We start from the raw sequence: 15,151 nt of genomic DNA, 5'->3' as shown, positions 1-15,151 counted from the left end.
GTATGCGGTAGTGTTATATCTTGCTCTCGAAGTAGTAGTAGAAGTGATGGATTTTCCTTTCTTTGACTTGTGGGATGTGAAAAAATACACGTGCTTTTTTTGTGTTTTGAGTGCATTGAAAAATATGCATAACAACATTATTAATTTTAAATAATTATTAGCAAAACTAAAAGGAGGCATATATTTAGAGCTACTTACAAAATGAATGAATTCATTTTTTTAATAGCATTTCTGATGGCAATCTGAAAGAAGCTTACACTGATGTAAATTTACCAAACCTTCACAGGTTTTCAGGATTGTATACTTTTGCTACTTACAGAAGGGAATTTATTGTCCATGTTTTAGTGGCTTATGTACCTTTTCTTCAACTGAAATGGATTTTGTTGTACCGATCACTTACGCTATTCTCCACAAGAGAAATGGTTCTATTCATTTTGAATAAGTACGTAATAGTTTGATCTTTTAAGTACATAAGGGTATGCAAATGACTCTTTGTGTTCTATTGAACTTTTGTTATGAAAAGGGATTTTTTTATATATATATATTCGGTAGCTCGGATTTTCAGTGTAGTTCATTGTTTTTCTGTTTCAGAATCCAAACCCTGAAAAGGAAAACCCACCTTGTAATGCTCAAGAATTAGAAGAATGTGATGCTTTTCTTGAAGATAGCGCAAGCTTATGCAGATTTGATGGTGATACCTTGAAAGTCACTCATGTAGTAAGTGGTGCAAATTAGTACAGAAATATTTTAAAACATTTTTTTATCTTAAGCAAGTTGGATTCTATTATTGGAACAAAAATCTGTGTAGACTCTTGAAACCACATAAATTTCTTCCGTAATGTAAAATCATAGTACCCACAGAAATTATTAACCAATATGTGTTTTTCAATGTCATTTTAATGTAAAAACAAGGCTCCTTTTATTCCAATTTAAAAAATATATATACTTTCACAAATGAGCCATTTGAAAAAGCAAAGTTATGTCAGAATAATTATAAGAAAGGGGTCTTTTTCAGTATCATAAAATTCTTGTGGATCCCTTAGCTTGCATTTTTCTCAGTAACTTTTCAGATAACCTGGTAGAAAGTTGACTCTCTTTACTGAGGAGCTGGAGCATAGATCACTTTATGATACTTCTTTGTCAATCACACTGGAAATAACAGATTGTAAGCAAAATATTTCAACAGGAGTCTTGATCTGGGTTATAAGCAACCTTGACTAACAATAAGTTAGGACTTGATCTAGTCTATTGGCTAAAGCGTGAAACAAAATAATCATATGAAAGCATCGCAGATTAAGTTGTTGTATTGGAATTTTTTTTTTCAGATGTCTCTAGTAAACTTGCAACAAACATTGGTGTTGTACCTCATCACTACCTTGTGTCACGCAAAGTACATATAGCATAACCTGTTTTGTACAGAAAATGTCATAGTTACAGGATAAGATTTTGAATCAGTTTATAATTTCCCTTAGAAAAGCTCTAGAAGAAGTTTTAAGTCTGTGTCTTGCAAATCTTGGTTTGTTCTTTTTTTTAAAAAAAAATTATCTTTTTTTCCTTTGGCAATACAGATATATATATACACAGACACATACATGTATATGTATATATATACCTGTACAAGTATCTGTACTGCCAAAGAAACAAAGATTAATTTTAAAGGCTAGCATACTCCACCAAGAAAGTAGTCTGGTTTGTGGATACAGTGTGATAGGTAACATTTGTCAGAAGATAAAATCTGTAATTAGTAGGAGGACATTTTCTAGCAACTCAGTTCAAATGGATTTTGGCTGTTCAGTGATGCATGGTAAGAGAACAAGAGACAGCAGGCATAAGTAGAAACGAGATTCGAACTAAATGGAAGGAAAGAGTTTTACACCATGATTGTAGCTGGATCGGCTTGTCTAGTAAGGTTAAACCTCTGTCCCTGAGGTTTTCAAGACCAGACTGGATAAAATTCTGAATAACTTAGCCTAAACTATTGCTTCTTACCCTTCAAGGTAAGAAATTTGTGCCCCAGAGACATTTCACAGACCAGGAGGAGCATGATATCATGGGATCAAGAGAGGCAGATCTGACATATACTGCTTTCTAGCAGGCAGGAAGACATTGTGGGGCAAGTTTGAACTCCGGGGTGTTTGTAAAGAGCTCTTAAAAATGGGTGGCGTGAAAGTAATCCAAAGTATTTAAAGCAGCATGCTCAAAGGACAATTACTGTGGGTAGGAAATTTTCATGCATGTATAACCTGCTCTGGCTGACCCTGCTTTGAGCAAGGAGGACTGGACTAGAATATCTGCAGAAGTCCCTTCCAACCTCAACTATGTGATCTTGTGGTTTTGCTCCTTGTTGGAGGACATAGGAACATAAGTATTTCAGTAGATTTTTCACCATACAGGAGTATATTTTCACTTTGATTTAGTTCTTATTTCACATTGTTTGGATATTTTTGTTAGCAGTTCAGGGGCCTATTCCTTCAGAAATGTGGCTGATACAGCTTTTCACCTTTGTAGTAAACCATCATCAGTAGCATACAGTTGTGTGTGTGGTTTTGCTCTTAAGTTGGAGAGAACTTTGTGAAACACATGTCCAGAATCTTAGAGAATTTAAGACCATGAAATATTTGTATAAGAACATTTCCCACCTTGAGTTATAATTTAAGGATACAAAACACTGATGGTGTAATGATATCTGTTCTGTAAAGAGACTTGATTCTATTTTTCTTGACATTTTCTAGTGCATTTCAATGGCAATGATCCAGCTGAAATAAATAGATTTGGCAGCCAGCAATCTTTGTCAAATATATTGCTATACTGGCCTGTTCTTTTGTGGCAAAATTATGTTTGTCTCCTCTAGCTCAAATGCAGTTATTCAGTGTCTCCTATAGAGAAATATTTGCTTTATTAATATCAATTCTTTAAGTTAGGTTAACGGTGACCTAAACTCCAGCGTGTTGTGTTTCCAAGGCATCAGAAACTAGAGATGCGTGATGGACAATGTTTTCTGCTGTGGAGGGGAGGGACTTTGTCAGGTGAAGTATGGGCTACCTAAAAACACTACCTTGTTTTTGGAACTGCTTGCAGTAGCATTTACAACATTTACAACAAATTTGCGTTCTGTGTTACGTAGATGAATATGTATACTACCATATGCTTGACTATGCATCCTGTTAAAACCAGTTGCAGATGCATGTATGATAAAATGCACAGAAATTAGTAGTTGAAAAAATGCTGAAAGATGCCTTGAAGTACAAAGTGGTGCTGTTTGCTTTCAATGGGGAAATCCAGGCATCCCAATACTTAGCAAAGTTGGAATGGCTTAAGGGAAGAGATGTTGCTTGTTTTTTGAATACAAAGGAAGAGAATATTCGCAGTGATTTGTAGAGCAAGGAGAAAATAGGAAGTGGACTACGTAAACCTAGGTCTTTATATAGCTAATTTCAGTAGGTAATTTCAGAAAGCAGTTGATCTGTGACAGGAGACTTTTCTGGTTGATAGGTGGATTATGGAAACAACAGAAGAACTTCCGTTCATTTTCTACTAGCTGACGTATAAGATCACTCTTTGCTTGCTTGTATGCCTATATAGAAGCATGAGCATGACCTCTGTTAAATAAAACTGTATGCCATTCTGTGAAAGACATCATGCTTACATCTGAGCTACAGGAGTGTGGGAGGCATGTCATGTATTCGTACATGTCAATTGGAGTGGGGATGCTTTAGTGGTGATGGATAAGAGAAGAGGCAAGGTCTTCCTCAAGAGCTTTTCTGGTTTTGGATGCTTTGCTTGAATAACTGTTTCAAGTTTGAATGGTTCTTTATTGCAGTTGAGTTTCTCGTGTTCTGACAACACTCACAAAACTTTTTTTGCATTTAGACTGTTCAAGTGATCTGTGTCTCTCTTCTGTGCAAAATAGGCAACTAACCCAACTTAAATAGCATTTATTGGGTTTTTCAAAACATTGTAAATTACTTCTGGGAGTAAAAAGGAATCAAAGTTCAGAATTACTTTTCTGAGGTGTTATACCTCTAAAATATTTCTCTATATATTCCATAAACTTACTGAAACCTGGAAAAAAAACTTAATTACTTTAGTCTATTCAAAACTGTTTGTGATGTAAAAATTAACAATAGCTAAGTAACACGGCACTTGTACTTATATATATAATGTTATGGTTAGGACACATGCAGATTTAAATTGTATGTTGGGTGTTTTGGGGTTTTTTACTTAACTACAGATGTTTATTTTATTAAAACCAAAAACTTGGTGTTTGTAAAACTATCACATTTCTGACATGGTACTTCTAAAAGAACATACTTTTTAAATTTTGATGTGTGCTTTACTAGATAAGGGATTTACAAAGTACTGAGTGTCTGACCCTTAAAAATACGTGTAGCTGCTTTTGAAAGACATCTACAAGTTACTCAGTGCTGTGTGCTGTAAGGCTTACTTCTTGTCATATGTAAATAATTTAATTTATATACTGTTGTACCTTTGGCTGAAAATAGTGATTGCTGGTGACTTCAAAGCTACTTTTGTGCTAATGTTGGAATTTTACTGTGGTGTCATAAACATTTGTGCAGTTTTTTAATTCTCCATGAAACTGCTTCCTCGGTTCAAAGAAAGGTTGTTTCCAACCTAAACGATTCTATGATTCTTTGAACTGAGGAAGTAGTTTCATGGAGAATCATAGATCAAGAGAATCATGGAGATCAAGATCATAGAGTCCAACCGGCCAAGTCCACCACTAAACCACATCCCTAAGCACCACATCTACATGTCTTTTAAATGCCTGCAGGGATGGTGACTCCACCGCTTCCCTAGGCAGCCTGTTCCCATGCTTGACAATCCTTTCGGTGAAGAAATTCTTCCTAATATCCAATCTAAACCTCCCTTGGCGCAACTTGAGTCTGTTTCCTCTTGTCTTGCCTCTTGTTCCTTGGGAGAAGAGACAAACTCCCACCTCACTACAACCTCCTTTCAGGCAGTTGTAGAGAATGATAAGTTCTCCCCTGAGCCTCCCTTTCTTCAGGCTAAACAGCCCCAGTTGCGTCAGCCGCTCCTCACAGGACTTGTGCTCCAGACCCTTCACCAGCTTCATTGCCCTTCTTTAGATGCACTCCAGCACCTCAATGTCTTTCTTGTCATGAGGGGCCCAAAACTGAACATGGTATTTGAGGTACAGCCTCATCAGTGCTGAGCAGAGGGGGAAAATCCCTTCCTTAGTCCTGCTGGTCACACTGTTCTTGGTACAAACCAGGATGCTATTGGCCTTCTTGGTCACCTGGGCACATATGTTCAGCTGGCTGTTGACCAAAACCCTCAGATCTTTCTCTGTGGGACAGCTTTCCAGCCACTCTTCCCCAAGCCTGTAGTGTTACTGCAGGGGCTGTTGTGACCCAAGTGCAGAACCCAGCACTTGGCCTTGTTGAACCTCATACAGTGGGCTTCAACCCATTGATCCAGCCTGTCCAGCTCCCTCTGTAGAGCCTTCCTACCCTCAAGCAGATCAACACTCGCACCCATCTTGGTGTTACCTGCAAACTTACTGAGAGTGCACTCAATCTCCTCATCCAGATCATTGATAAAGATATTGAACAGAACTGGCCCCAATATTGAGCCCTAGGGAACACCACTTGTGACCTGCTGCCAACTGGATTTAACTCCATTCACCACCACTCTTTGGGCCCTGCCATCTAGCCAGTTTTTTACCCAGTGAAGAGTGCACCCATCCAAGCCATGAGTAGCTGGTTTCTCCAGGAGAATGTGGTGGGAAATGGTGTCAAAGTCTTTACTAAAGTCTAGGTAGACAACATCCACAGCCTTTCCCTCATCCACTAAGTGGGTCACCTTGTCATAGAAGGAGATCAGGTTAGTCAAGCAGGACCTGCCTGTCATAAACCCACACTGACTGGGCCTGATCACCTAGTTGTCCTGTACGTGCTGCATGATGGCACTCAAGATGATCTGCTCCATAACCTTCTCCACTACCGAGGTCAGACTGATGGACCTGTAGTTCCCCAGATCCTCCTTTGGGCCCTTCTTGTAGATGGGTGTCAGATTTGCTAACCTCCAGTAAACTGGCACCTCTCTGGTTAGCTGAGGCTGCTGATAAATGATTGAAAGTGGCTTGGCGAGCACTTCCACCAGTTCCTTCAGTACCCTTATGTGGATCCCATCTGGCCTCATAGACTTGTCTGTGTCTAAGTGGTGCAACAAGTCGCAAACCATTTCCCCTTGGATTATGGGGGCTTCATTCTGCTCCCCATTCCTGTCTTCTAGCTTAGGGGGCTGGGTACCCGAAGAACTGGTCTTGCTACTAAAGACTGAGGCAAAGAAGGCATTAAGTACCTCAACCTTTTCCTCATCCTTTGTCACTATGTTTCCCCCCGCATCCAGTAAAAGATGAAGATTCTCCTTAGCCCTTCTTTTGTTACTAATGTATTTATAGAAACATTTTTTATTGCCTTTCATGGCAGCAGCCAGATTAAGTTCTAGCTGGCATTTGGCCCTTCTGATTTTCTCCCTGCATAACCTAACGACATCCTTGTAGTCCTGTTTTTTTTGAGTTAATTCCTGAGAGTCCGACCCTCTCCCTTAGCTAAAGGACTGATGCATAATGAAGTTGAACTATGGATGAGAAGAGTGCTCTGTCTGTTATCTATCTCAAAGGTGCTTAACTTCTGTCAGTTGAGATACAACAATAAGAAAGAGGAGACACCTATACATGGTGCCTCAGCTTGTAGATCTGTATTGGGTGTTTATACCTAGGTGCTGGCAGTAGGCAGGCTGCAGGGGTACCTTCTGCAAGAAGAGCCTGGGGCTGCCCTGTGCTAGACACGGCTAGTTCCAAACAGCCCCAGTGGACCCACTGTAGGACACAGCTGAACCCATCAGGGATGCTGGTGGCCCCTCAGGGAAAACATGTTTAAGAAAGGGTAAAAATGCTGTGCAGCAGCAATGAGAGGGAGCAGTGAGAGAAACAGCACTGCAAGCACCAAGGTCAGAGGAGGAAGGAGGTACTCCAGGTGCCAGAGCAGAGATTCCCCTGCAGCCCATGGAGAAGACTATGGTGAGACAGCTTGTCCCCCTGCAGCCCATGGCGGACCACGGTGGAGCAGACATCCATGCAGCATCCTGTGGGTGACACCACACCACAGTAGGTGGATGTGCTCTGGAGGAAGTTGCAGCCAGTGGAGAGCCTACTCAGGAGCAGGTTCCTGGTAGGAGCTGTGACCCATGGAGAGGAGCCCACGCAGGAGCACATTCTCTGGTAGGAACTGTGGCCCATGGAAGATAGATGCTGGAGCAGTCTGTTCCTGCAGGACTGTACCCTATGGAAAAGACCCATGCTGGAGCAGTTCGTGAAGACCTGCAGCCTATGGGAAGGAACCATGTTAGAGCAGTTCATGAAGGGCTATATCCCATGGGAGTGACTCCATGCTAGATCAGGGAAACAGTGTGAGGAGGAAGGAGCAGCAGAGGGGAAACATTTTGGGCTGACCCAACCCTGTTCCCCATCTCCCAGCACCATTCTGGTAGTGGGGGAGGTAGAGGAGTCAGGAATGAAGGACTGAAGTTGAGCTAGGGAAGGGTGTGGGAAAGGAGTTTTTATAATCTTTGCCTTTGTTTCTCATCATCGTACTTTATTTTTAATTAGCAATAAATTAAATTAATTTTCCCCAAGTAAAGTTTATTTTGCCATTCATGGTAGAATTGGTAAGTGATCTCCTTCTCTTTATCTCGACCCATGAGCTTTTTCATCTTATTATTCTGCCCTTGTCCTCTTGAGGAGAGGGAGTGAGAGAGCAGCTGGCTGGCTGGCTGGCAGCCACCCAAAGTGAAACCCACCACAGTAACTCAGTTTGTATCCAGTTTGAAAGGCAGTAGCTGTTTGGCGTGTAAGCACAGCAAAAGCTCAAGGTTAGTTGTAGACTGTGCTACCTCATTTTCAACAAAGCAGGTAGGGATTGTGGGACAGAAGAGCTTAAAAATGAAAAGAGATCACATCTACAAGGAGTTCTGGGGAAAAGAAGCTTGGGGAAATGTAATTCCAGTCTGTAGGAAGCCAAGCTTTGTTTCCTTCTGGTGCTCCAGGAACAACTTGCTTTTCTTACTTGGGAGATAAGAGAATGAAGTAGAACTAATAATGATGACTTTTGGGGAGGTTAGCTGTCCAGCAGCAAAACAGAGGTCGCATTGATGAAAAACAGCTGAGGAGGCTGGACCTTCTAACAGGTTCTTCTGGTCAAATCATACTGTAACCGACTGTCCATGACCCTATGGAGTGTCATCATACCAGTGTGTATTGATACGCAGTCCCCAAGATTGACTTTTTCCCAGGTGTGAGAAGCAGGTGCCACTGTGAGCATGTAGTAGGGGCCCATAGAGTGAGTCCTGAGCTGAATGTATGAGAAGTCTCAACTTGTTCGCTTTCTCAAGTTGTTTCCCCTTCATTCAGCCTATTTTTCCTGTGCTCCTTAGAGGTCTGTTCCACTCACCTCTGTTGGAGTCATCTGCCTGACCTCTGCTGACTCCTTACTTTTCTCAGATGTTAAATTTGAGGGACTAGAACTTTGTACTTTCTGTTTTGCTTAGCACATTGCACCAATATAACACCTGCCTCCTGTTTTTAACTTTGTGCTTAAGGTACCTTATTAGTGGAACTCTTGACATTATCTTTGTTAGTGTTTCTTTGCCTCTTAGTTCCTTAGAAAATTAGTAACCCTCATTTCATGATTGCATCTGGCCCTAATGGAGACTAAGGATTATTTCACCTCTTTTGTAGTTTTAATACAACTGAAGAATTTGTATCCCTGTTGAATGGCATAGTAATAGAAGGCTGTTTTGAAGTTGAGCCATTAGACTTGAACTTAATCAGCTGAAATAATTACATTAGTTCTGCCGTAGACTGTATAACATTGAGTAAACAAATTTCTGGGTCTTGATAGCTGTTGTTTCTGTCCACTGGATCTTATGTTAAGATTAAATTAAGGTCTTCAAGACAGGGACCCCATCCTGTGACATTTGCACAATGATAGCATAAAAGGCTTGCAGTTCATAGTTATTGCCACAATACATGTAATAAAAAGAGTGCTGTGACAACTGTTTGAGAACGCTTAGTCAACAAATGTCAGCATCTGAAACACTCATTGAGGAGTAATATATCGTACCATGTATTAGGGTGTAGTCCTGCATGTTGCTGTTGCAGACGTAGCTGCTGGATATTAAAAATAGTTCGAATGTATTTGTTCATCTGGTAACATGAACAGTGTAGATCAGCTCTGGATACAAATGGGAATTCCTGAGCATTCTTTCTTGATAGACCATAAGGGAACAGATTGTTCTTTACTCTTTGAGCATTTGCCAGTCATAGAGCTACATTAAAAGTATTGCTATTAACTTCCTTTAGAAGACTTTACATAGAAAACTCACTATGTGTTGTTTTATTGTTTATTCTTACTATTGTTTATTCAGGAGCAGGATATACCTGTCTTGTCTGTCTTTGTAATTGGTCATTCCTGGTGAATGGAAGCGGTTATTGAATGTTTCTGGTAATCTAGACATTTGATGAAGAGTGTGCTGATTTGAAATTTAGTAATTATTTGATTGTGAGTAAATAAAAAATTGTTGACCTTTCATAATTTTAGTATTCTAACTAATCCTTGTTCCAGTGCTTACCAGCTTTTACTGCAGAGGGACAGTATTTCCTTCCCTGTTGGCACTGCAGAAAACCAGACATGATTACTTAGAGAGAATCTTTTCCTAACATCAGAAGTTACAGGTTGGGATCCTGTATTGTAGAAAACCATTTCTACACAAAACATTCCTGAATACTTGTGTGGTAGACATAATGTTTCCATAAATATTACCCCAAGAAACTTAGTTGCATCTGCCTGAAATGTGTTAAATACTTGTAGTGTATTGAGCTGTTGATCAATGGACGCAGCATAATGTATTCAAGCATTTTGTCACTAACAAACATGAAGCTGTTGACCATCTAACTTTAGCAGTATGTGTGACAGAATCTGCTATTTATGCTTTGAATCAATGTTTTGTATTTCTTTTGTTTCGTTTTCAGATTAATCTTGGAAGCAACCAGTATCTTTTTTCAGTTGTTGTGGATCCCAGAGAAATGCCATGCTTCTGCCTGAGGCATGATGTTGATGCTCTTCTCTGGCAGCCCCACTCTGACCAACCAGAGAACATGTGGGAACACATTGCGACTTTTAATGCTTTAGGTAGGAAGTTAACTTCTGTGTCACACTCCTCTGTCTGAGATTTTTCTACTTGAATACTCTTAGTATGGCTTCCGTTGATATTTCACTTCATTACATTTGAATTGAAATGTACTATAATTCTGTGGATAGCAGTGTGTTGGCTTAATTTTAGAAATATTAGAACATCAGAAATAAAATGTTTATGCCTTGGGAGGAAAATCACCCTTTTCAGACCATATGCAGGATGCAAGCACAGTATTGCACAGTAAAAAGGAGAGTTCCTTGGATAAGTAAACTTGAGATAAAGACTTAAAAGCACAATCACTACCTTAACACTTATACAGAAATCATCAGGGAAACAGCTGTAGTTCACTGATGATATGTCAAGTGTTATATTAAAATATCTGACCATAAGCATGTAAGTGACCTTTAGATTTTTTTCTATCTCATTGTCCCAAATGACAAGTCTGAAGAGTTGGACATGATTGTTCACTGTTTCTTCTGTTGTAAGAGCTGTGAGCATCAGATGATGTTGGTACGTAGTAGGTTCAAAGAAGCTAAAAGAAATACTTCACATATGTACATTTAAGCTATGGAACCCTCTGACACAAAACTTTGTACACATGGAAAGTTTTCATGAATTTGGAAAAAAAAAAAATAATTATTGTGACAGGAAAAATCGATCAAGAGCGTAACTGTGCCAGCTCTGGCTCAAGAAGCCCCTAACTTCTGAAATTACAGACTGCCAAAAAAGTAGGAAATGTGATTGTAAAGAATTGTTAAGTATTGCTGTATTCTTGCAATCAGGACTAAGAATTTGTTTTTACCCTCTCTTGGAAGCAGAATCCTAAAGCTCAGAAGCAGAAAGTAGTTTGAAAAATATGGATGCAAGAGTAAGAATTGCCAAATCAGATCAAATAGGATGGTCCACATAGCCCAGTGTTGTACCTATCAAGTAAGAAACAGATAAATCAGTTTTCACAAAAATTGATCTGGTCCAGAATTTACTTCTGCTGTGACAATTACAGTCTTCATGTTCTCTAAGTGTTCTCTAGACCCATTCCTTCAAAAATGCCATGAGTGTGACAGTTTATTCCCTCCCTCCCCGAATACGTTTGACCACTCTTAGTCTGGGTCCAAAGTGAAAGGGAAGATATTAGCTGTTTTATAGAGCTGACATAGGTACCATTACATATAATTGGTTTTTTTCTAAGTTTTTGCAGTTTGTTTAGTTTTGTAATATGAATGATTTTTTAATAACCTCTTATTTGAACTTAAGATCAAATTAACCTGTAAGTGTCATAACAAATCCTCTAACAAAAGAGATTAATTTCACAAGTTGTTCTTTGTTTACTCATTTCAAATTTCATTATGCTGGGGAAAAAAGCGGATGATAAGGATTAAGATGGTTTTTCAAATTACGATTAGTTTCAAGTTTCTGTGCTGACTTGTACTACTATTTTAAGAACGTGTTTCTATTGTTTTGAAAATAAAAGGAAGGATATTATGATATCTTTGAGCTTTTTGTACCGAAGATGATAAAACTCAACATTGTTCCTCTACTTCTTTCTCTTTATTGTGCTATCATTTTACAGTATTATATTGAAGTTTACACTTCTGTACTAATCTAGTTCATCTTTTTTATGCCAGAGGTGAAATCATCAGCTTGTTTATCTGCAACCAAATTTAGAAGTACTTTCAAGAGTTAGTAGTGAAAACTAGCCTTTTAATCTAGAAACTACTAATTTTTCAAAACCTACAGTATTCATTATATTGACCAAAGCAATGGTAGTAGCCCTATTTCCTTCTTCCTCTGCTTGGACTTTTGGAATTAGTTTCTAACAAGCTATACCAAGATGACGATAGAAAAATTAATGTTTTTCAATTCAAGTCTTGGACTGAAACCTAAGGAAGGAACCAAAGGGAAACTGAAGAGACCAAGTTTTTTGTTCTGTGTATCTGTCCTGACAGCTTTCTGTTGAAAAAAGCAATTGGTCTTGAATAGACCCTTGGCTGCTAACATCTGATGATTTGCTGCTGGTTGAAGGAGCAGTTGTGTGATCTTGCCCATTCTTACCACAATTTACTGAACAAGCCTGTATCTTTCACTGACGACTCATTAGTCTTGCTGTATAAATCCCCTGCTCCTAACAGGGTTGTACCTATAAACCAGAAAAATAGAAGACAGTGACTTTTTTTAGATTTGTTTTTTAAAAAAATTAAGAGCCTCCAATTTTCTTTCTGGGAAATCTCATTTAAATACAAGTCCCTGGCTCAAAAGCTTCTTTTACCTACGAGCCTATATTTAAATCCTGCTTTTATTGTTAGTGCCAATGTTTAAATATATGAACTAAATTAATGAACTTACACTTGGAAGGTTTTTCTGGCTGTCGTAATATTTCCCAGTACAGCAATCATGTCAATTGATGGTCTAGCTATATATTTACTAGTTGTTTTATGGTGAAAACTGTCAAGCTGGATTTGAACAGAGATCATGTTTTGAGGACAGTAGCAAGCATTTGTAAATTTAGAAGTCTTAGGGTTAACATTAAAAAAAAAAACCCCAAACAACCAAATACCCTGAAGCTTGAAAATGCACTGTTAAATTGTGATGGTACGGTTGTGGGTTAGCCCTGGGGGACACCTAAGCACCACACATCTGCTCGCTTTCTTCCTATTCCCCCCCTCTCTGCCCCCAGTGGAACAGGGGAGAGAACAGGAAGGGCAGAAGGAAGAAAGCTTGTGGGTTGAGCTCTATGGTCAGTTGGGATCAGCTGTCCTGGGTGTGTCCTCTTCCAACTTCTTGTGCATCGCCAGCCTCCTGGGGGGTGGGCAGAGTTGGAAAAATAGAAAGCTGTGACAATGTGCAAGCACTGCTCAGCAATAGCCAAAAAATCATGTGGTATCAACACTGTTTTAGTCACAAATTCAAAACACAGCGCCTTATGGTCTGCTGTGAAGAAAATTAGCTCCATCTCAGCTGGCCCCATTAACAGTACTTTGACCTCTACCCTACGATAGTAAAGAGGGAGAGCCAAAAAAAGTGAACTCTAGTATGCTTGCTGTCTTTCAGTGATAACCATTACCATGCATTGTTCAATGGAAGTGAAGCAAATGACATTTCAGAAAGATGGTAGATCACTTTGCAAAGATTGCGTCTCAAGTCTCTTTACAAAAGTGTGAAAGGAAATCAGTCTGAAATGTCTCTTTACTAGTTGAGTTCTGTGATGGAAGAGGAAAAGGAAGATTTTTCCTTCTCAGTGTATATTAACAAAGATTACAGTGTGTTGAAAAGTAACTCGTGGTTTTTTCAGTCAGTTCTAAATAGAAGGCAAATTTTAAAGCATCTGTTCAAGATTCAGTAGGCTCAGAAATCTTAAATGTAATTACAAACTGGGAGATGAGGGGAGAGAAGAGGGTTATTCTGCTTAGACTACCAATATTGGCCCAAGATGTGTATTCGTGTCTTACGATCCTGATGAGAAAATGGAAGACCTTGTGAGGTGGAGAGAGGCTAGATGTGGGAACAGTGCCTAGCTATGCGTACATATGCATCAAAAATGCCAGTTAGGAAGATGTACAGAAGAATTGTATATTGATATTAAATTGATTAATGCATACCTCCAAAAACTATTGGCTTATTTAACACCAACGTATATCTTTTTTTGTTACTAATTGCGTATTATTTTTTAAGCTAAGCTTGATTTTGTCTTAGCCAGTCAAAGTGCTGTTGAGACCAGTGTATTACTTATGCTTTCTACTTCTTTTTGGACTATGCAGGTTATGTCCAAGCGTCAAAGCAAGACAAGAAGTTCATGGCTTGTGCTCCAGATTACTCCTATGCTGCTCTTTGTGAGTGCTTGCGACGAGTTTTCATCTATCGTCAGCCGACTCCTCTGTCCACAGTTCTTTACAACAGGAAGGAAGGAAGACAAGTAGGGCAGGTTGCTAAGCAGCTAGTAGCAACCCTGGAAGCCAATGATCCTATCTTAGGTTTTCAGGCTACAAGTGAGAGATTATTTGTTCTCACAACAAAAGCCTTGTTTTTAATAAAGGTGAACTCTGGAAATTAATTATTCAGTATATTCTGCTGTAGTTTGTATTAACAGTTTGTTGAAGAACTGGCTAGGTAAATGATCTGAGAAGTTCAGTACAATTTGCTGAAGTTTAAAAAGGAGATCTTTTGCAGGGGAATCAAAATTTTTCATTAGAATTTGTCTGTAAGATAGTGAGAAAGTTTGGGGTTTTTTTTTAGCTTTGCTGCCACTGAAGTAAGCTTTTTCAGAGCGATGAGAAAATGTCTTCTGCACTAACAGCTTTCTCAAAGCAATTGTCAGAGGCTGCTATTACATAGATGAATAGATTTATGCATTATTTTTTCCAGATAACTGTATTTGCCATACTTCTGAGTTTTGAGAATTCACTTCTGTTTTTAAATGCCACTGTTTACCTATGAAAGAAGTAGTCAGATAAAGAAAATAAAGCCTTGAGTTACAAGCATATGATGTGCAAAGTCAAGAAGTGTGTATCATAAAGAAAAAAAAAATCCCAAATTCAAATACTGTTGGCCAAAAAAATGATTTAGTATTTCAGTATTCAGTAGTATTGAGTGAAATGTGAGCGGAATTAATGGAGTATTATGTTTCTTATACAGTTAATTAATTCAAGTGGAATAATTTCATTTTGTATTCAGATTTTAGATGATTGACTTGGGACTTACTCATACTTGCAGTGAAATCTATTCACATTTTAAGAGACACTAGAATAGCTTTTAGTAGCTTTTTCCTGAAGCAAAGTAAAGGTCAATGTATAGCTGGTGATTATATATTGAATGGTATTAGTCAAGATCTAGTTATACTCTCAGTTGTGTCATTTTCATTTGATATTGTACTTCATCTCAAGTGACTAATTTACAATTAGAAAATGGCTGACAGAAA

General features: G+C 38.8%; 1 protein-coding gene across 1 annotated transcript in view; it reads left to right on the top strand.

Moving 5' to 3' along the window:
- Positions 1-14,410, top strand: part of NUDCD1 (NudC domain containing 1) — a 42,298-nt gene extending 27,888 nt beyond the window's left edge. Inside the window, exons 7-9 of the mRNA XM_009705718.1 lie at positions 592-717; positions 10,076-10,235; positions 13,995-14,410. Coding sequence (XP_009704020.1) covers positions 592-717; positions 10,076-10,235; positions 13,995-14,287 — 579 coding nt within the window. The 3' untranslated portion in view covers positions 14,288-14,410. The remainder of the gene's footprint in view (positions 1-591; positions 718-10,075; positions 10,236-13,994) is intronic.
- Positions 14,411-15,151: the final 741 nt, after the last annotated feature.

The sequence above is a fragment of the Cariama cristata genome, unplaced genomic scaffold (genome assembly GCF_000690535.1).
Source record: "Cariama cristata isolate BGI_N322 unplaced genomic scaffold, ASM69053v1 scaffold6658, whole genome shotgun sequence".
Taxonomy (NCBI): Eukaryota; Metazoa; Chordata; class Aves; order Cariamiformes; family Cariamidae; genus Cariama; species Cariama cristata.
The sequence above is the reverse complement of the archived record's forward strand: the minus strand, read 5'-3'. Positions and strand labels throughout refer to the sequence as shown.